The sequence below is a fragment of the Elaeis guineensis genome, chromosome 9 (genome assembly GCF_000442705.2).
Source record: "Elaeis guineensis isolate ETL-2024a chromosome 9, EG11, whole genome shotgun sequence".
In the NCBI taxonomy this organism is placed as follows: domain Eukaryota; kingdom Viridiplantae; phylum Streptophyta; class Magnoliopsida; order Arecales; family Arecaceae; genus Elaeis; species Elaeis guineensis.
In genome coordinates, this window is record NC_026001.2 from 3,655,572 (window position 1) to 3,678,816 (window position 23,245).

Consider the following 23,245-nt stretch of genomic DNA (forward strand, 5'->3'; position numbering starts at 1 on the left):
AGAGAGGCATGGCATCGAGGTGGCACGATCGTTGGTGGGCAGAGGGTAGCACGAGCATCGAGGCGATGTGATCGTGAGGGAGGGGGGTAGGCAACACGAGCATAGGGCGGAGCATGGCTAAATGTGTACACAGCCTGATTTGGTTTGATTTGAGGATATTCTTAAATCAAACTAGTAAATTACGATTTACCAATTTTACAAAACAAACCAGACCATTTTATTACTCACACCAGACCAGAATGTTAAATTACGGTTTGATCTGATTTGATTAATGATTTGACATATTATAATATGAAAGATGGAAAATCTTGAGAAAGAAAAATATTCTAGTCTAATAAAGACTAAAATTATCGGGATAGCTTTCGGACTAATGTACAGTGAAGATTACGTCTATAGCCAAGCAAAAGCTGGACTCTATTCTAGGATTTATGTGTTAGTATGTGTGTGTATATATACACACAAACACATACATATATGGTTTACGGTTTGGTTTAGTCTAATATTTTTGTAAAATCATATCAGATCGTTAAACCATTTTATATAAAAATCAAACCAAATCATTTTAGTTTTTAAACCAAATCATATTGATAAAAATGATTTGATCTGATTCGATTTAATAGTTTGAACTATTTAATGAACACCCCTAAGCATGGCAGGAAGGCGGTGTGATCACCAAAAGGGGATGAGGGCTATGGTAGAGAAGAAAAAAGAAAAGAGGATTGAAAAAAAAAAAAAAAGGACAACATGAGCAAAAAGACAGTACGCCACAAAGAAGGGACGGCACAAGTATGATAAGGGATGGGTTGGAGAGAGAGTTGAGAAAACTGCAAAATAGAACAATATGATCATCGAGATAAAGGGGTAAGACTATCGGAGAGGTGGGGGACGAGCGATTAAATGAACGAAAGGTGGCGAGGGAAACGAAGAAGAAAATGAAGAATAAAAAATAATAAAATATTATTTTTAAAAAATAATAATATATATATAAAACAAAATAATAATATAACATCTTAAATATTTTTTATAATAAAAAATTATTAAAAAAAATAATACTACAACAGAACTCAACATCTTTTGGCACCTTGCCGAGCTTATCAGGTGCAATGCCCGTTGACGGCACGATCGGGTCAACATCCGTAAGTGCCAAAGAAAAATTTATACGAACTTATGATGCACAGCGAGAGCTAAAGGATTGTCCCCGTATTCCCAGTTGATCACCAGTATCATATGCAAACTTATCCACATACATCAGGGAGGAGAAAAATAAAGTCATTTCATCATCCAACGGATCAGAGCCACTAGCAAAATTCCTGTGAACAATATTTCTACATGCTTCATCAAAGGATCAAAGGTTCAAAAACTGTATTGGGTACCAAAAAAAAAAAATAAATAAGGCTTTACAACTTTCCCTCCACGCTAGATTATATATTGTATGAAAAAAGCACTTTTCTACCAAAAAAAAAAAAAAAGCACCAGCCACATTCTCAAAACTTTTTAACTCTTTATCTTCTTATCCAAGCAACTCATGAGGATCCTACCATGTACACGAGCTTTCGATTAAAACCAAGAAAACAAAACGGCAGGGAATACGGGAAGAGGGGGACATGCAAGATGCACACACAAAGCAAAGCGCCCCACCAAAAACATTGTAACGACTAGATATCTCTATCCAAGAATATATTGGCCGGTGAATCTCCTATTGGACAAGCCCTTGCCACGCCCATCACCTGCAGACAAGCCAAGTCCAAGGTCAAGGTCCAACGCACTGTCTCCCCCCAGTCTAGATTTGATGGCCATGTCCTCCCCTCGCAGTGGAAACAATGATAAGCAGTTCTCCGTGGACTCATGATGTAACAGCTGTTCCTTCACCTCTTTTGCATGTTCCCAGTTCCCCATCGTTCGATCATCAGGACACTCGACTACTTTACCACTGAATGGAATCTTCTTCCCCCAAATCAGCAAGTGGTTAGACAAGTTGTTATCACTGCCATTATCTGTAATGTTGGATGAGCTCTCATCATAAGCTTCAACCTGGTCCTTCCTTTTTGTAAGATTGAAGCCATCCACCTTTTGCTTCGCTTCCTCCTGTTTCTTGTTTTGGAAAACATCAGATGATTTCTGAGCTTCCACATTTTCCTTCGCTCCTGAAGATTCAGAGTCATCTGTTCTTTGATCCTCTTCTGCTACTTTGCCATTGCTGACAGCTTCCACATTTTTCTTCCCTCCTGAAGGTTCAGAGTCATCTGTTCTTCTTTCGTCTGCTGAAACTTTGCCATTTCCGAGGACGCCAGCAGATTTTTCATAATGAGAACTGATCTCTTCTTCTGCCTCTTCTGCAACTTTGCCATTGGTGACAGCTTCCACATTTTTCTTCCCTCCTGAAGGTTCAGAGTCATATGTTCTTCTTCCATCTGCTGAAACGTTGCCATTTCCGAGGACGACAACAGATTTTTCATAATGAGAACTGATTTCTTCTGCATGTTCAGAATTCTGCATTTTTTTTTCTCTCTCTGAGAGGTCATTAGCCCCGGAGCAGCAACTTGCTGGTACACTATGGACTGAAACTTGCCTTCTCTTAAATGCCCCCCACAAATAGTAATTTCCTTGAAATCCTACAACGAAACATCATATGGTTAGCTAATCCGAATGTGGTCAGCAAAAAATCAAGTAAAAAGCAAGTCTGGGAACTCATAGATTCGGACTCCACTTGCCTAAACATCTATTTATTTTACTAGATCAACTTGATGCCACCATTAACATGTTTAGAGAAGAGTTAAATATAAAAGATATTGTCAACAGATTAGGAGCAAAAAGATAATTTTTTTGAAAAATACACAATGTAAAAAAATTCTTTTCAAAATAAAGAGGCAATAAACAGTTGACAACTTATGATATTTCCTTTACATTTCCAAAAAAGATGAACTACAAACAGTTGACAACATATTGGTTACCTGATTGTAGTTTTGAGCAAACAACTGCAATGTCAAGGTATTAAACTTCATCTCGGTTAGAAAAAAACCTGACTAATTTAAGGCTTTAAAGGCTTGGCCATACCTCAAAATTGAGAAGTAATAAAAAGTATTAATACTTTAAAATAAATAATGACATGCATACTGATCTTAACAGGAATTATCAGCTGAATTCTTCGTTATGTATAAAAGTTTTGAAAACTTTAAACAATAAGGTAGGCCAAAAGCCACCTAACAAAGAATATCATAACAAAACATAACATGGCAAGTTATTAATAATATGCAGTGATGTAGCATCATTAGATAATTGAATAAAATCAATTTCTTGCAAAATTACAAGAAGATCTTGTACTTGCTTTGGTGAGTTTACTTCAATTTAACTTGTTTATGTCAAGAAAAAATATATATATATACAAATTGTTTAGAGCTGGTCAACATAATTTAGATGAGTTTTTCTTCTTACTTGTTAAGTCATCTCAATCACTATAGCTCAACCAACTCATATTTAGTTTCAAAAGCTAGCCAAGTCACATGGAATTTTAACTTAGTAGCATTGGAAAACTAGGCGAGGACAGGCCTGGGAATAACAGTAAGGCTACTCTATTATGACTTGGGTGTCACTGGTTTGAAATATAGAAACAGACTATCCACACACAGGTGTAAGCTTACATCTAACCCTTTGTAGTGAGAGGAGCCCTATATGCCTTGGAATGCCTTTTAACATTGGAAAACAACTTGACCAACTCATGGGTCAACTTGTTGAGCTCTCCAGCCTTTGAATAGATTAGAAAAACTACACATGAAAGTTCGCTGTGCAGGGCCTGGAAATTACAAGGAATTAATAAAAACATCAAATTACAATGACTAGAGATCCAGGATGGCAGCGAGACAGGTATGTATGTGTCAGATAAGCTATGACCTATATCTGCACCAGAATGGGGAAAAACATACCCATACACCTGCCGAGTTGGAGCAGGGCAGGTAAAGTTAGATGGGCAGGTTGGTGTGGGTCGGAGCAGATATAGCTGCAGATTTTTTTTTTTTTTGGCTTCAAATCAACAAATAAAAAACATATATAAAAGTAAACTTCAGTACTTCATACAACATTAAACAACATAAAAATTGAATACATAGAACACAACAAACTAAATTTCGACAATAATAGAAATAACAAATAGAAATGTTGTTCTTTAGAAAGTCAAATGTCCTCTCAACTATGAAAAGCAATCAACTGAAAAAAAAAAAAGGAGCAACCAAGTATGTATCTTCTAGCCTTTCATATGATTAATCTTTCTCATGAACAATCACAATACTTTCTTCTCCACTATCATCATAATCATCCAGACTTATATAGAATCATGTCGAATTCGGGGCAGGCATTGCCATTGCTCACACCAACACCAGATTTGTTGCAGGTTTTAAAATGAAGACCTATCAAATCCCACCCCATTAGGGTTGGATGGGTGGTCGACAAGGTGGAGTAAATGCCCCCCATACTAGAGATGATCAGCAACCTAGGCTATCTGCTGTCCTAATCAAGAGCAACAATTTGAAGAGAAGATACGTACATGATTATTTTCAACAAACACAAACTAAACCTTTTTATTTTTATTGTTTAGCCTAGAGAAGAAATAAACTACACTTAAATCTTTTTCTCCCAATACGAACAAGTAACATTTTCTTATTAAAATATTTCCTAAATAATTGTGCACAATTTTAATAAGAACTATTCACAATGAGATTTTTCTTTGATATTTTAGGATTTCTTATTTCAGCATGCAGAAAAGTCTAAGATGTACACATCAGGAAAGAATAACATTACATGATATTAAACAAGCAAGTACACGTAAATGCTATGTCTGGTACTCACTATGGTAAACTTTTGGCAATATAATAGATGGGAAGATGAGAAGCTCAGCTTCATTAAATACAACTTTGAGCACAAGATGCTTGCTAATGACATCACGCAGCAAATCACCAAGCATTGATTTTGCCCTAAATAAATAGCCAAGTAGAACCAGATTAGAACAAAAAATTGCATTATTATTTTGAAAGAAAGCCCGTCCCAATACCTTGTACTGTCTGGAAAAAAATATAGAGCAATGTTGTCACCGGTAGGTGGTGAATTTTCGAAACTTCTTGGCCATGCCTCCAACTTTGCCAACTTTGCCATCTGAAGCACAGGTGGCAATTTTTCTGCAGCAACGCAAACTTTCTCACACGCTTTGTTTGATAAATGTGCTTTAATAGGACCATATGTGTCATCGCAAATTCCAAAGGATCCACTGTTAATGAGGAAAAAAAACATTGAGAAGAGCTACATATGGATCTAGAGCAAATCCTTAAGTTTGCAAATATGTCAAAAGGTAAATAAATCATTCAAAAGATGAAGCTCCAATATCTACTGGCACCCCAGAATATCACTGACCTCCAAACACAGAAGATAATGGGCCGTACAAGTCCATAAATTTGATGATCAATAAATGTCTGGTGGCCTGATATATTCCTTTCAGCATCATGAGTTTCAGCCTGCATCGTTGCTTGAGATTTGGATGCATCCAGAGAACCATTCTGCAACTTGTTCAAAGCTTCATCAGCAGCACTGATTTGTATTTTTGACTTGATAGCAATATCTTGTGCATTTTCTAATGATGGCAAAGCTTCATCTTGGTCCTTTATTAAGAATCTCCTTTCTGGCTTCTCGCCTTCGATACCTTTGCTAGATGAACACCTACAATTCTCATCATTTACTTCATCCTCGTCTATGATCCATCGCCGTCTATGTGTTCTAGATCTTGACTTGTCATCCCTGACAGACTTGCTCGATGAATGCACAAGGTTCTGAATTTCCTTCTGCAGCAAACCAGCACATGCCTGGTCAATTTTTGACGCCCTTGCTACATTGGAACTGGAAGGTAATCTGATGGAATCATTAAATCCACTTCTTCCTCTATTATCCAAACCACTAAAATTTTTGTTCTGCGAACTCAAGCTTAAAGGGGATCTTACAGCACATGGGGTCCCCTGATGTCCGTATTTGTTTCTACAAATATCACTATGTTTGCGTTTCCTCAACATCATGCTACTGCCATGTTCAAGCTTGCTAAGAGAAGATAACTTATGAATCCTAGCTTTGCACTGCTCACACGACCAAATCACTTGTAGTACATTACTGTCTGGCATCTTGTTCAGGCAATATCTGGAACATCATCAGTAGTTCATCTTATAAAATAGATAAATAAAAAAGATACATCACATAAATTGAACATTGTGTAAACATATAGACATAGAAATGGAAATGGAAGCATACCGGTGCTCAGCAGCGATCTTGCAACTACTGCAGTGAATTAAAAACTCTGAGTAACCTGTGACACCACATTTTTGACAAACAGTTGCCTGCAATCAAGGAAAGATAAAAATCCAGCATTCACATTATTAATTCCTTCTAACAAATTGTTAGGAAGTATATAACACACATAAGAGAACAAACATGATTTATGAAACAAGAAATTAATGCCTGAACTTTATAGAAGGCAGAGACCAGAACATTTGTCACCCTTGTTTGAGGGCCGTGCATAAATCCAAACCATGTATTCTAAGATACAACTGCGATGCAAGTATGGTTGTAATATGGAACAGAAACAGGGATGTCTATTCAATCCCTCCAAAAACTCATCATGCATTTAAAATCATCTATTGCCAGAGATCGAAAACATATGAAGCATCAAAGAAAGTAGTTCCAACCTGAAAATCAAAAGGTTAACTTGTGGAAAGCAGTATCTCACACAATATACACAGCAAACCAAGGTTTCAGCCAAGCATATACCACACCTGAATCATATATAATGCACATGAAATATTGGCGCAACTAAGCTTTTTACTCACAAATACTTCTCGAATCATAAACATGTTTGTAAGAATTGAAACATGTTTGAAGAACAACATCAACCTATTGCAGAGTGTACAATACATTGTTTTCGAAAAAAAGAACTAAGAAACAGACCACAGTGAAAAGAAACAAAACCTAGATTGTCTCTGTGAACAATATTCACAAAAACAAAACAATTCAAGCAACCATGGCCTAAATCCTTAATGGCATCCCACAATTTAAAATGGAACTTTTTCTATATGTCTCAATGTATGCTACCTCAAATCGCACCCTGTGACTATTGGAGAACAACATCAGCCTATTGCAGCATATACAATATATATATTTCTTTTTTAGAAAAAAGGAAGCCTGAAACACCATACAGCAGAAAGAAACAAAACCTTTATTTTGTCTCTGCAAACAATATACACAAAAATAAAACACTTCTTGAGAACATGGCCTAAATCACTATGGCATCATACACTCTAATATCAATTACCATAGGATTTTTAAAAAGAGTTCTACTAAAAATTTCAATCTACATTTTTATTGTTAATAACTCAAAAAGTCAAACTTGAATTGGACCCAACCCCAAAATCTAAACACTTGTTAATTGCCCTTTTTTGGTTCAGCTCTTCCTCACAGTTTAAGAGAAATAAAAAATGCACTAGCAAAATATGGGAGTGCGTTTATCATATTGCATCACTAGTACCATAAAAAACTTCAATTAGATGGAAGATCACCACGATCCATGTTTCTTCTCATATGCAACCCACACATCCAAATGAAGCTCAAGAACCCCATTAAACACAATACTTGCTTTAAATAAGCTCTGTCCAAGTGAGTTCTCATAGAAATGTAAACCTAAATCAACTACTCAGCCAGGAGGTACAACTAAAAACAAAGAAAAACCTTTAACAATAATATCTAATCAGTAAACTTGAAATAGTTCTCTGAGTAAAATCTATGTCACGCCCCCAGCCCGAGATCGCGAGCAGGAGGTCGCAGCAACCGCCGCATACTTATGAATAACTCTCTCCATAAGCATGCAAGGCATCTCATCACGATATCAATGATCATAGCAGAATAAATTCAAATAATTATTATTCAACTTTAATTCAAGTAATTAAATCAAATATCTTACATCCAATAAAATTTCACTAAAAATAAAATAATAGATCTAAATTTAATGAAGTTGACAATGCTAAATCTCGCCTCTAAAAGCTCTGTCCCAATATTAATTCCCACGCTCGCAATTAATTATCTGAATCTGAAAAATAAAAAGAAAAAAAATGAGCTAGACAGCCCAGTAAGTAACAAATATCTCAACTAGATATTTCAGATATTTATATAATTTTCAAGAACAATGCTATGAATAAACATAAAAATGTATTTCATGCTGATTCAATGTAAATCCAATCTTTTTAAATATTATAATATAATCATAAATCCGATTCGAATTAAAACACTCGTAACTCAACAGCCTCGACTATGACCAACGTTTAACCCCCATTGGTGGGATCCACTGAATACCAGCGCACAACCCCCACTGGCAGGATCCACTAAATACCAGCGCACAACCCCCACTGGCAGGGTCCACTGAAACATAGTTAGGCTGAGAGCATAAATCCGATCTGTATCAAAATACTTTTGTATCATAACATATCACAATTTTCACTGAACATGTGCATAATCGACGAACCATAATATTTCAAAAGCACTTTTCTTTCAAAACATAATTTCATAAATCATGCATAATTTTCAAGAATAATTATTTATTTTCAAAATAAATATGAAATATCTCAAGAAGATAATTCATTACTTATCTTTCACAAAGCATTGAATGAACAGATCGACTAACTTCTAGGAGATTCTTCAGTGCCTATTATCCAAAATTATATTCTTACATTAATTTTAATTCAAAATTAAATCTAAACAAATCCCAAATCAAAACCTCACTTGGAATCGGACTCTTCCTTGAACTCGATCAAAATCATCAAAATGAAGCCTTTCACTATGCTAATCTTAGAAGGATAACTTTAGAGAGAGAAATCCATCAAGAGAGAGAAATAATCTAGAGAGAGAAAGTCCAATTCTAGAGAGAGAAAGCAATGGTTCAGACTTGAAGGGAGAGAGAGCAAAATTTTCTCTCATATTTATTTATTTTATCTATTTATTTATGTATTTTTCTTTTCTTTTCCTTTTTCTTTTCTTTTTCCTTTTTTCTTTTCTTTTTCTTTTTTCTTCCTTCTTCTACTTCTTCCCGTGGCCTCCCATGGGTGAAAAAAATGAAACTGGAGACCGAATGGTCCCCTCATAAGATTGGCCGACCGATGGTCGGCCGGCACGAGAATGGCCGGCAGCCGGAGAAGAGCGCACCGCCATCCGGAGGAATCCAAACTGGTGGCCGGCGACGACCACCGATGTCCGAAAACCAAAAAAAAATCGAAACCTCTCCCACGACAAAATCCGACGACTCTGATCGCCGGCGAACGTGCACACCGGCACGGGAAGGAAGGGATAGAAGAGAGGAAGAGAACCATATGCTTACCTCGAGCTCCGACGACCTTTTCGATGAGGAATCGCGACAAGCACGATGAGGATTTTCACGGACGATTTCCGACGATCTTCGCCGTTTCGCTCTAAGTTTTTCACGATGGAAGGAAGGGAGAAGGGTCTCCCCCTTAAATAGAGTGGAGGAGAGGAGTTTGACTCCTCTCCGATGAGGTTTCCGACTCCGATTAGGAGCCGATCGGGAGAAGAAGACTCCCTGTAGTCTTCTTCATTTTCTCTTTTTTTTTTTTGGACTTTTGGGTTTAAGGCCCAGGGTTTAAGGCCCAATGGGCCGGATGTTACAGTCTAAGCATGAGATTTACATTGATTGGGATTCCTCAAAAACTCAAAATGTTGAAGCAACTTTAGGAACACTCCATATGATTAAAGATTTGGCATTCAACAAAAATGAGATTTAATATGAGTAAACAACCAGCATATAACCCATGTGATGCATGGGATATTTTTTTTTTACTTTTTTAAAGTATATTCGAAATGCAATAGAAATGTTTTTAATTATACTAAGAGAAGGCTTCAATAGCCAAATTTCTATTGTATATTAAACAGTTAACTTTCAAACGCTTAGTAGAAACTTCCACCATTTATATCAGTACCATTAATACGGGCATTACCTAGATAATGGCAACTTCTATACAAGCTGAGCCGTCATGGAAAAACTCTCATCATTAATAAGATTCTTAATTTGTGAAATCAAAACCAACAATTTTAACAGTACAAATTATTTATAAGAGATTCATTTATCAAAAATAAAAAATATATTTATATTTTTTTGAAGAAATAAGAAAGAATATGATCAAAAGAATATGATCAATTCTCATCAAGAGTCAAGAGTTTGATGAATGATTATAGTCATAATATATATACATATAAATATATATATATACATATATGCATATGTATATGAATGTATACACTATCCAAAATAAAGAATTGCATCAACAACATTATTAATATGGTCCAAAATAAACTATATTAAACAAGAGCACTACCTATTATCCAAAATACAGAACCATATAAATAACATCACTAACATAAATGTCCACACAGCTAATGGAGAGCTCAATACAAGTAGAGCCTCCATTTTCATATTATAATAGATATTGGAAACCAAAATAATAAAGCAATATTCAAAGCTTTGCCATTAAGTTATATGATGCCTAAAAATTATCAGTATTGGAAAACAATATTACTGCTTAAGAACATGAACTAAAAATTACTGGTTGATTGTTGATCCCAATATCACTACTCTAAGGTAGGACTGATGCAAATCAAGAGACAATTCACACACCAAAGTCGAGGATATTATTTCTTGAATCCAAAACCACTCAACACCGAGGATTGATTTACCACCATGTTGTCATATGCTGCCAGGCCTGTATTGTGCATGGTCTAGCCAGCAACTAGCACATCTGGAAGTTATCAAACTATTGAAGCCAATTGACACCAACATCGAGCCCTGTTGAACTATATGCCAGTTCAATTTGATTGACATGGACGACTAAGAACCAATTCAAGACAAAACTTGTATTTATTTCTTAAATGATAATATTTGTTAGTGTTTTATTGTTAATGACATGGGCTTTAAGACTCCAGCACAACTTGCATTATATTGAGTTTCAATAGTAAATATTTTATATTTCAATAAATATTTTAAAATTCAAATAGGTCAAATGAATCAACTCATCCAAGCCACCATCCACCCACCTACATAAGGTTAGGTTCAACAATTTTAGTCCCGATGGGACAAGGGTCATCCCGACCATCCCGTCTCGTTCTTTTGGGATTTTGGCCCCAGGGACAAGTGCAAACACCGAAACACATTTTCAAGCTCGGTCCTGGCCAGATTAGGCGCTGGCACGGTCGTCTCGATCGTGTCCTATTTTTTTTATTGCCAAATGCTGATGATGCTTCAAATGGGCCATTCGTCGCCGGAGGGAGAAGAATGAAGGAGAAGGGGGTACTAACCCCTTCCTTTTTTTGTTGGTGCGTCGACGTCCGCATCATCACCAGAGGAAGCATGATCTTCTCCCTTCGATTTCAATTTTTTGAGAAAAGAGTACGCTGAGAGGGAGGACAACTCGAGAAGGGAAAGGGATGAGAGAGGAGAGAGGAGGGAGGCTGTCAGAATTTTCGATGAGCCAAGCCAACCGAGAGGTCAGAGAGGGGAGGAGGAGAGAGGACCGGAGGCAGTGGAGGGGAAGGAAATAGGGCTTGGGGCCTTTAGCCTCTCGCAAGGTCATCCATTCGATTGTCAAACCCAAGTCCAAGTGAACCAGGCCACTAGGGCAAATCTCAGAGCATATGCATGATGGATAGCACACAATCAGGAATTGGTGAAATACAAAGGGTAGCCTGGCGTGTTATTTACCGTGGGATTTGACATGGTCCAATTGCACCTGGTGCATGCACCAAGTCCAAGTGAACTAGGGCAAATCCCAGAGCATATGCATGGTGGATAGCTCGCAATCGAGAATTGGTGAAATACAAGGGGTATCATGGCATGTTATCCAACATGGGATTTGATGCGGTCCAATTGCACCTGGTGCATGCACCAAGTCCAAGTGAACCAGGGCAAATCCTGGAGCATATGCACGATGGACAGCACATGTTCAGGAATTGGTGAAATACAAGGGGTACTTGGTGCATGCAATTATGATACAGATTTCTCCTGTGGGTTGTGCAATGCGATCCATTCAATCTCATCCATTTGATCGCATCCACAAGATAGCTCTCAAAATGTTCCAAAATCGTGATTTCTCTTGGCCCAAGCATCGCATCCACAGGCCCCATGCAACTACTCCGATCAACGCCTATGACTTTGCTCGACGCTCATCTATTCATGCATGGTCAGATGCTACTTAGGCCAGGATTCTTATCTTATATATTCCTTTAAATCGAACAAATCATATTCATCCATGTCTTATCTTAGACTTTCAAATATATTTAAATAATAAATAGATTAGTAAAACTTCAAGATAAATTTCAAAAAATAAAATATATATATATAAGGATGTCTCAAGCATGTATTGGAACACCCGACTGGGACAACCATCAAGACGGTGCAGGATGCGGTGCATCCTGTTCCAGGCAAAAATTGGGATGCCTTCGTCCCATGAGATTTAATACCTTAGTTGGGTTAGCGCTTTGAAAATCTACGTGAGTTATTTATTCAAGCAGCTTAGTTATTTTAACCACTTGCTTTGGCAACTTGAACAACTCAAGGGGAATCATTTATTAAACACAACAAGAAAAGCAAAATATCCCAAAAGCCAAAGCGTAACCCTTTATCTAAATGATCTATTCCTAAGCATTCATCATTATACTTCTCTCTTAACCTTAGTGCCAAGTGTTGCCATTAACTACTAAGACGCCACCAAGAAGATATGACTAGCAAAAGATGATGTGACTAGGGGAGCAAACAAGTAGAGATGCTCACTAGCTCAACTCGAGTCCAAGGTCGACTCGACTCGATTATTATCGAGTCCTAATAGCTCGAATAGTTTTTCAAATCAAACTCAAATAGCAAGATACTCAGCTTAAAAACTCGCGAGTCTATTTAAATTTTTATATATTTTTAATAATATTATTTTTATTTATAATATATATATATACATTAGTATATATATTATTAGTAAGTTAAGATTTTATTTCAAGCTTAAGTATTGGCTCGATTGATATTTAAGTCGAATCGAATTGATCTAAAGTTTTATCTATTTTTTATCAAGTCAAACTCCAGCTTGGAATATTAAAGCTCAATCGATCTCGAATCAAGTTTCAAATTCGAATATTTTGAATCGAGTCAAGCTTCTAACTACTCAACTCGACTGGGCTTGATTGCATCCCTAGATGTGACCACAAAAGAGGTAAACCCGCTATTCCTTTCTTCTTGGTTCTTATCAAATATTGGATGCTAGCAAAAACGGTACAAGTGCTAAGAGGGCAAGACGCAAAGGAATCAATGCTAGAGATGGCATTTGTGTCCGACCCACTAGATACCTGACCCGATTCGAATGGAGCGTATAAAATCTAGAGCGGATATGATTTTAAAAAAAATATCCAAAACAAGTTCGGATTGGATATGGATAATAGTATGCCCCACCCCGACCCGACCATACATACATATATCCTTTAAACTCTTGTACCCAACACAAAACCCTAGCCATCATCTGGCCCCGCTCCAAGCTTCCCACCAACTTTAGCCATTTTCTTCTCTATTAAGAACCCTAGTCGTGAGCAAGGAGATGGAGGGCTAGAAGGGACCTGAGGGCAACAGTGGAGTTACAGGTAGAGTAGAGGTGGAGGGCAAGCATGGAGACGCACACGACAGTAGCGATGCAGAAGCCATGGCCGAAGATGGCCAGGTGGTGGGGGTCTGAGGGCTTCGACAAGATTAAAAGCTAAGACTTTTTCCCACTTGATCTTTTTTTTTTGCTATTTGCTTCCTTTTCTTTTTCATTTCATTCTCTTTTCGAAGATCTGTGGGGAAAGAGAGCACCGTAGGAGATCAAAGGGGTTTCAGGTGGGTTTAGAAATTCTTGATCAAAAGATTGGAGGGGATTCCTCCAATTGAAGTGGGTTTAGGGATTTTTGATCATGTTCTCAAAAACCATGTGAGACCAATCCAACCTGATGCAATTCGAGGCAAGATGGATATACGCAATCTAATCTATATGATTGTACCCTATATTTTTTTCGATCTGACCGGAGACGGATACGAGGTGAGCATGGATATAGATTTTTTTATTGTGAGATGGGTAAGGATATTGGTCGACCTGACCCATTGCCATCCCTAATCGTTGCAATTACTAGGGTCAGCAATCTTGCCCTAAAGCCATACACTAAGCTCCTCTGAAGATGCCAAATCATATCCTCTTATGACGAGTTTAAACCCGTATAGATATGTGCCTCTTGAGTCTTCATGTTCAAGTAATATTGTCCTCTCCAACCTCAATCAAACTATAGATTAGAACTTTGTTTGGTCCTTTTTGGAGATTCTATGAACCTTCTCAACAAAGCAACAACTTCAACATGGCTATCCAATAAAGATAGGCACATAGGATCCTGGGTGGGCACAATATCAAGATTGAAGTACTAAGACCTGATGCTAAACATGATCTAGATGTACATTAGGGACACTGATATTACTTATAAATGTATGAGTCACAACCATCACTATCGTGAAAAAAGAAGCTTTAAAGGTTCCAAAGAGACTATTACTTTTCTTAAGATATAGAAGTAGACAAAGTCAAATTTATGAATATTCATATTAATAACTACACTTTATTGTCAAATATGAATATAAATATGCAACATGCAAACATTGAAATTATGATCAAATTAGGAAAAATGCATACAACATTTATGTATAATAAGCAAGGATGATTCCAAACGTATAAATAATACTTAATGAAACTATAATATGCAATTGCTTATTAAAGATTCAGGTCCCAATGGGACATCCCGTGGGACACAGGGATAAGATACCATCCCATATGTTGGGACAGACAGTCCTGCTAGTGTCCTAGTATCCTAATCAAGACGTCTTAAGACATCCTCTATCCTAAGTATCGAAACGGGGTGGAACGGCGGTGCGTCCTATTTCATAGAAAAATCAGGATAGCCGCATCCCAAGGAATTTAAAACTACACCCTACCCTTCATAAACCATATTAAAATGAAATAATCCGACATAAACTTCACATAAACAACTTTATAGAAACGTACAATGTAAACATAATTAACATATCAAACCTTTTCTAAACTAGTCGGTTAAATTTATAAGTCCCCATTCACCAATCTTCCTATTTACGACCATCACCACCAACTACTTCTAGAAATATGACATTATGCATTTTTTTTTTGTTATTTTATTGAATAGTGACAAAAATTAAGGTACCCCTTCTTACCTTAACCCCTTTGAATTGTTTCACATCTTCATTTTGTCTCTATCAATTCTTCATCAATTTAACACAAAACACAAATTCTACATAAACCCTCTATGTTTTACAAAGCTTGTCCTTGTTCTTACTATTTAGAATCAAACTTATGAATCCTTTTTTGCCACAACCTTTCCCAAATCATTTTCATCTCTCTACTATGTAATATATTGGCTCATCTCTTTCCACCTATTCCATACAAATCTAAAAACCTAAACTAGCTTAATCGATCCTTGACATTGTCATATGCAATCTCAATGGATTTCCCAACACTTTGTCATCAATTAATCAAACTCTATCTTTTATATGTTAGATCCTACTGAAACCATAAAAGCCCAACCCACCCACAACCTATTACTTTCACCCATACAAATCCAAAATCCATACCACTTCAATCGATCCATCCCTAACATATCACAACAATTTAGAAAATCTAGCACACCTTATATGATCTTAAACGATTCCCTGACACTTTGTACTTCGAAACACCCTTAACAAATTACATGCATTCCTATACAACCTATCAATTCCCCAACACCATGACCTCAATCAATGAAACTCCCACCATCTCCTGATCTTAAACCTTATTAACATCATAATGACACAAGATGATCATCTAACTTATTATGGGCTAATTTGGCCACTTCGGATAATTTTTTACAAGCTTTAGAAGCAAGATCCATCACATCCAAGACTTAGTCAAGTATCAGAACTTTAGAAAGCCATGACTTCTCAATGTGATTGAGAATGAAAATAATGCGAGACTCAAGATGTAGTTTCTACCCAAATTTAATTTTTTTTTATTTTTTAATTTTGTAATTTATATCTTTTAATTAGGAAAGAAATCTAGCCTCATTTCAATTGGACTTCATAAGAAATTTTTCATCCTATTCTAACTATAAAAGGAAACCAACTTGAAGAAAGAAAATGGATCTCTATAAAATAGTAGAAAACTTGCAAATTCCCCTTTTTTAGTTAGAAAAAGAATATGATGCAAATAAATAGTAGTTTATTGATATAAATAGCGGACATATACCATGATTTTGAAGAACATGAACAGAAAGAGTGGAGGCAAAGATCATAGAATCCACTTTCCAACCACTAGAGGGAGAGAAAGTAAAGCACGTAGACTCTATTTTCGACACATGATACGTACCATAATTTGTGGGTGGTAAAAAATAACTGCAAATAAAGAACTTAAAATCCTGATTTATAAATATTTTATTTCTTATTATTTTATTTGAATTTTTTGAGTTAAGCAGCTTGAAAGAAGTCCTACTACTTACATAAACTACAAAATCTTATAAATCCCTACTATCCCCATGTTATCGATATTGATAAGAAGATAATACGGCCCATAATTTCTTTTACATATCTTCACCTACCATATCTAAACACCTATCGACAAACAAATTAAAAAAAAAAATGCAAAAAACAAAAAAGACCCAATGAATCAAAACAGCGAACCCTATCCAGATTCCACAAAAAAAAAATACACATTACAACGTCAACGAAACGCAGAACAACTCAAACCATTCAAACAAAAATCAAATCAAATCAACCAAAACAAAGAAGAAAAAAAAAAAAAAAAGATCATGGAGTAGAAACATACCATCTCTCAGAACGCAGAGTTCTGGCACGCGAGCAGTGTTGGAAAGAAGAGGACGAGCCTAACGCTTAAAACAAGAAATACGAGTACGGATTCACGAACCAAGAAAACAGACACGAAAGGAAGGAACAAGAAAAGTGAGTACGGGATTCAAGAACCAAGAAAACAGACACAAAAGTAACGAACGAGAGGTACGGAATCAAACGACCAGAACAGATTTCAGTACGTCTCCATGAAGAAAAAGCTCACATTAACGAAGGGGGAAAAAAAAAGAAACAAAACCCAAGAGAGCTCAAAATAACCAAGAGCGAGAAAAGAAGGGAAAAAAAGACAGAGAGGGAGTGAGAAACAAAACCCAGAAGAAAGCTCAAAATAACATATATAGAGAGAATAGAGGAAAAGAAGCGAAGAAAAAAGACGAAGAAAGAGAGAGTAAGAGTTCCTGGAAACCCGCCACGACCGTCTAGAGGGAGAAGATGGGAGAGAGCAGACGGTGACCATGGAGAATTCCATCAACACCCTACATGGCCTATTTAGAGGACGCTTGCGAGCACGGCGGGGGCCTGACAGACGGAGCCCGAGAAGGAATCGGAAACCCAAAGCAACACAGGCGTCCGCCACGTTGGAAACGCATGGGAAACGGCCACTCGAATCACGCGGAGAACCGGCCACACCCCACGATCACCGGTGTCGTTATGGTGTCGGAGTCGGTTTCGGGAAACGAAAACTGATATGCTCCCCAGTTGAACCCAAAACGTTCAAAAACCGGTCATAAGCCGGCTTTGAGTAGACTTTTTGCTGCTCTAGAACATTCTGGGGATCGGGTATGGGAGGATCTTAGATAGCACTCGTGATTAGTTTCTTTGCTACATGTTGCTCTCGGTGATAGACTGTTAACAGCCGTCACTTGCACCGACTTGAAGGGATGAACCGCGGTGATTACGGAAACGTTACCTTTTTTAAACGAAAAAAGGAGAAACGTTTTTTGTTTTTAGGGAACGGTTTTTGAATTGATTGGTGAAACTGTCGAAAAAAGATTTACCGTATCAAGTAGGACGGTGGGAATGGTTTGAAATTATTAAACTGCAAGAATCGCCGCTCATGGGCAGCTCTTCGAGCATATCCATCCATCACTGGCAAAATATTTTTTCAATCCTTCTATTTTAAATAAAGTTTAAGCCCTTAGAACTAGATGTTTTTCTTATTATTGTTTAGGGATGGGATCGCAGGATGGACCTTAGGTTACATTTGGGGCATCTTCAGATAATTTTAAAAGATAATATAAATTATTTTTAAAATAAATTATTATTATTAAATTATTAATAATTTTAATTATTATATTTAATATACATAAATAATATTATAGTAAAATTGTTAAAAATTTTGATTGATATATTTGGTATGACAATCAGATTACTGATCATATGAAATCAAATCTTAAAAATACATTTAATAATTTTATTCTGATATTTTTTTTTTCTAATGAGAAGTAATGAGAATGATGTCGGTGTGATAGTGGCGTAGAGAAGTAACGAACCGAAAAGTGCAGGGAACCGTGGACATTAGGGGGTGGGGAGGGAGTGGGCATGTGTGGAGCCATGAGGGTGGTGGAGATGGACGTGGAGGAGCCACGAGAAGTGGTGGAGGATAAGAGCAGAGGAGCTGTGGGTAGGCAAAGGGAGATGAAAGAGTCGCAGGCTAAAGATGCATGCGGAAGGAGGTTGGAGGGAGGAGGGAGGAGGGAGGGTTGGGCGATAGATTTTGTGTGAATTTTTTGAAAGATAATTTTATCCAAAATTTTTATTGCAACATTATTAAAAAATGATAATGTGGATAGTCATCCCTTCCCAAGTCAGTCCAGATTGTCTTCACGAGACAATTTGGATTGTCAAGACAATATAGATTATCATCCGAAAAGCATACCAAATACAGTAATCCAAATTATCATATTAAATTGTCAAGAATATAGATAGATTGCCGGCTATCAAATGCAATCTTATGGATTAGTGGAAGAATGTAGCATTAGGGTTTTTAGGCACCGAGTCTATTAGATATGAAAATAAAAATAAAACAAAGTTATTCTAGTTAATACTATATATGAAGTGCTTTAAAGAAGGTTTATAGGAATGCTAGATCTCTACATGCATCTATAGATTAAATGTACAAATACATGTTGCGCCCGTAACATGTCACAAAATTTCACAGGCAATCAAATGAATATCCATACCCCGAATCGACTGCCTTTTTCCATATTTGATTCTTCTTGACAGAAAAGTATGTTCTTAATCTTTAATTTCAAGATAATTTTGTGCTTTACATCTTGGTATAGCCTATAGCAAATCTAACTACATGCCAAAGACTAACTATAAAAGGCTTTAAAAATGCACACATTAATCATCAATGGCAGTCAAGCAGGTGAATAGGCATGAAGTTGCCTAAAATTGAAATATCATTCACCACTTTTTCAACATTTTTCATTCTCTGTCATTTATATAAGCACAGCTAACTTGCGGTGGAAAGTCCATAATATCTTTTAAAATTTACTTACTTTTCAACATTTTAATTTATTTATTTTTTCCTTGGAGCTTCACATGCCTCTCATACAAAATATATTTAAGTTCTTGCAACAATTAATATTAGTTAAAGCACCTATGGACAAATTAGGATGGGCACATGGTCCATGCCTCATATGCCAGCAAAAGGATGTAAAGTTAGGGTTTCTGAAAAGTAGGTTCCCTGAAAAAGTAAAATAGATCAATTTATAGTATCACGATAAACAACTGCAAAGGAGGTTTGCAAGGGTGCTGTACTGATACACAAGTTTGGAAAGGAAGCTTACGCATGTTATAGGCCTAACTTTGAACTATTAAAAAGCGTTGGAGGTAGAGTCACATAGAAAATATTGTGGATGCTACCATTCATTAGTGGTCCAAGATTCCTAATATTCAAATACACATATTTTACTATCTTGAACATGAATTTCTATAAGGTAACCATGAACAAAATGAATGATAAATACGCTTATATGACAACAAACTTAGGCACACGTAATTTTCTCTCATCCAATGGGCAGCAAGCCAAACAAACGAGAATGAGTGGTTATAATCAAGATAGGAGATCATGCAAATTGCTAAAGATTGATTTAGAGCAAGATAGTTTAAGCACTTGCTCTTAGATGGAGAGATAGCACAGAGATGATGTTGATCATTACTATATTATGAAAAGCACTGCCAAGTCCCCATTGCATTGTGTGCTCGGTTCCTTTCTCTTTTAAATAAAACAGTCGTACATAACATTTGCTCAGTGCTCCATACTGTGTGATGCTGAAGTGGCATCCCATGAATGGCCCAACCTTCATAATTACACCAACCACTAACAATCATACGAATCCCCTTCTGCCACGTCAGATATAAACACGAGCAGGTGAAGTTGTTGTTTGGTAGCATTATTCTTGCTACGGTATATAAATAGCCGGACTCTAACTAGAATCAGGACAAGCATTCACTCTATATTCGGTTGGGATCACAAGAAGAAGAATCGGTGAGGTTGGAGGAATGGATGGCTCTTATCTAACATTTGGTTCAAAAAAAAATCTTAAAAATAATAGACACAAAGTTTATATATTGCCCTCTCTCTTTAATATAAATAAATATTATAAAAATTAAAAATAATTAAATAAAAAAAAATCATGCAATATCATTCATCTTTTCATTTATCCCTCCTGTATCAAATAATACATTCACCATTCCATATTTTATCAAACATATCAATCCATCCATCTTCTTCCATCTTCTCTAATTCTTGTTTCATACCAAATAAAGAGCCGGAGTTTTCCTCTTTTTCTTTGTCGTGGCCCCCCATCACATGCTGCGATTGCTAGGAAACAGACACCCTTCCTGAATCCCGCATGCACCTAGTTCAGTAGCTGTTGACTACGGTCATATTCGGGCCATTAATCTTTTCTTTCTTTTTTTTTTTCTTTCTTTTTTTTTTTTGGAGAAGAAGAAGAAGAAGAAAGAAGCTTTTTTTGGACTATCGAGTCTGGCCTCGCAGAAAGCTGCCACCAGTGGTTTTGTGAATGGCCTCGCAGAAAGCTGCCACTAGTGGTTTTGCGATTCACATGCTCAAATCTTCTTGCACGAGATAACCAGAGCATAAATCTCCATCGTTCTTTTTGTACATTTTACGTAGGAAGTGGTTCGCCTTCGGGGAAGCGAGAGATGCCAAAGCAGTGAAAGGGTGCAACCATTTGCGCCATTGCTATGGGATTCCCATCCTTTTCCATTTCCCATGGATTTTCTAATACACAGCCATTTTTTTTTTTTTGGTGTGCGGGCTCGTTGATAGCATTAGAGTCATTGTTTTCTGTTTTTTTGAAACTTATATGATCAAAGAACTCTCTTGGTCATTAGCATTGCTGCCCCTAATTTTTCTTTATTACTCTTCTAATTATGGGCCATATAAAGATCCAGTGCACAGATTTTAATTTATAAAGGCATGCTGGAGGATCTGATTCTCGTCCTTGGTCCTCTTCATGTCCGTTTGTCGTCTTTCAAGTGATGTTTCTAATGAGGCAGTATTCAGTTTTGTTGTAAATCACAGCCAGAGCTCTGCAGTATGTTAAGATGAGATGAATTGATATATTAATCGTAAATCCCTTAAATTAATGATAGATCATCCAAAGTGAAAATCCAAATTACTGAATACGATTTGCATTAGTAAAAATATCTAAAAATGAATAATTTGCTTCGGTGGTCTTTAACCTAGGAATCAATGGATAAAAATAAATGTTTTAATAGCACTAAAAAAATAAATGTTTTAATAGCAATGATACTATACGATGCTATGATCCAATTATCAAAACTCATTGAATTTAAATCTACATATTTTGAATGATATGCATCTTCAATTTATGTATCCTTAGCTACATGGATTTTCAGTTTTAACGACCTATTATTATTTTTGTAATCATTTTTTCTTTTATTAGAGATTTGATGTTCAGTGCATAGTCCAACTCTAATGAGATTATTGTGATAACTTAGTTCTCTACTATTATTTATATAAAACTAGCACTCAACCCTCGCGTTGCGGGTTTCAATTGATACTGATAACAATAATGATATTTTTTTTATGCTATAAATATTAGTAAATTCAAAAATTAAAAAAATTATAAGATGGATTTGTAGAATACATTTTCTAAGCATCAAAAATAAAATATAAATTATTTGACATAAAGAGAAAAATTCTACTTCTCCAAATTTTATCTTGATAATTCTAAAGCATGAATTCGTAGCATAAAGCTTAGGGAGATAATTGATTTACGATCGGAATCAGAATCAGAATGAAAATCGAAATAGATTAGAATCAGAATCGAAATGATCAAATTCTTCAAAACGCTTAGTTCATGATCGAAATCAAAATCGAAATTGGAATAAAAATTTGAATCCATAGAAAAAAGTGGAGATTGAGTTCTAGATAGATTGGACCATTCTCATTCCATCCCAGAATCAAAATCAAAATAGGACTCTTTTTAACCAAATGATTGGAATGGGAGTCATCTATTTCCATTCCGATTTCGGATCCTCACTCTCCTTAACCAAACACCCCCTAGAAGTAACCGAAGAAAGAAATTGAAACTCTTTAAAAGAAAAAAAGAGATAAAAATATTGAGAAATAGCAAGTTAGTAAGTTTATTAAAAAAAAAAGATTGAGAAAAATATTAAACTTCATCTTTGATTTTAAAAAATAAATTTTAAAATAAAAAATATAGTTATAGATTGAGATGATGATGTATGTAGCCATTTGCTGTGGCATTGTTAAGTACTAACTACTTTATATTAAATGATTATATATTTCTACAGAGAAGAAATAGGATCAAAATAATTTTTAAAAAAATTTATATATTTTAAAATAAAAATATTATTTTTTTTATTATTATATTTTATTAATTATATTGTTTCATCATTTAATTAGAATCCGCCGCATAGCATGGGTTACTTGCAAAAAAAAATGATACATATATTTTATTTTCATTAATTTTATCAAAATTATAAATTAGATTAATTATGGCATGTATGGGTAAAGTGAATATTTTGTCATATAAAATCATTCAAAAATTTTCATGAATGATCGTTCTTTTTTTATACACAAAAGGGTGGTCAGCAATCCAAGAAAATAAAATAAAATAAAAAATATTACTTATAATTTTGAAAAGAATCAATAGATGCGGCTACACGAAGCATGATGATATATCAAGAATAAAAAATATAAATGATGATAAGGTAGCTCTG

At 35.9% G+C, this 23,245-nt stretch overlaps 1 protein-coding gene across 1 annotated transcript; it reads right to left on the reverse strand.

Annotated features, from left to right (window-relative positions):
- Positions 1 to 1,345: 1,345 nt before the first annotated feature.
- On the reverse strand, positions 1,346 to 17,682 carry LOC105052052 (PHD finger-containing protein 1-like). The gene is made up of 6 exons (XM_010932746.4): positions 16,959 to 17,682; positions 6,280 to 6,365; positions 5,398 to 6,168; positions 5,042 to 5,254; positions 4,840 to 4,964; positions 1,346 to 2,612 (listed from the first exon to the last, which is right to left on the reverse strand). The coding sequence occupies exons 1-6, from the start codon at positions 16,959 to 16,961 to the stop codon at positions 1,666 to 1,668; spliced, it is 2,145 nt and encodes a 714-aa protein (XP_010931048.2). The 5' UTR covers positions 16,962 to 17,682; the 3' UTR covers positions 1,346 to 1,665.
- Between the last annotated feature and the right edge of the window lie 5,563 nt (positions 17,683 to 23,245).

What these genes read in the sequence shown, in the direction of transcription:
- LOC105052052 (XM_010932746.4), bottom strand. An exon ending in ATTATCTTCTGTGTTTGGAG is followed by an intron (nt 5,255 to 5,397) that starts GTCAGTGATATT and finishes CCTCATTAACAG; the next exon opens with TGGATCCTTTGGAATTTGCG. An exon ending in ATTGCCAAAAGTTTACCATA is followed by an intron (nt 2,613 to 4,839) that starts GTGAGTACCAGA and finishes GTTTCGTTGTAG; the next exon opens with GATTTCAAGGAAATTACTAT.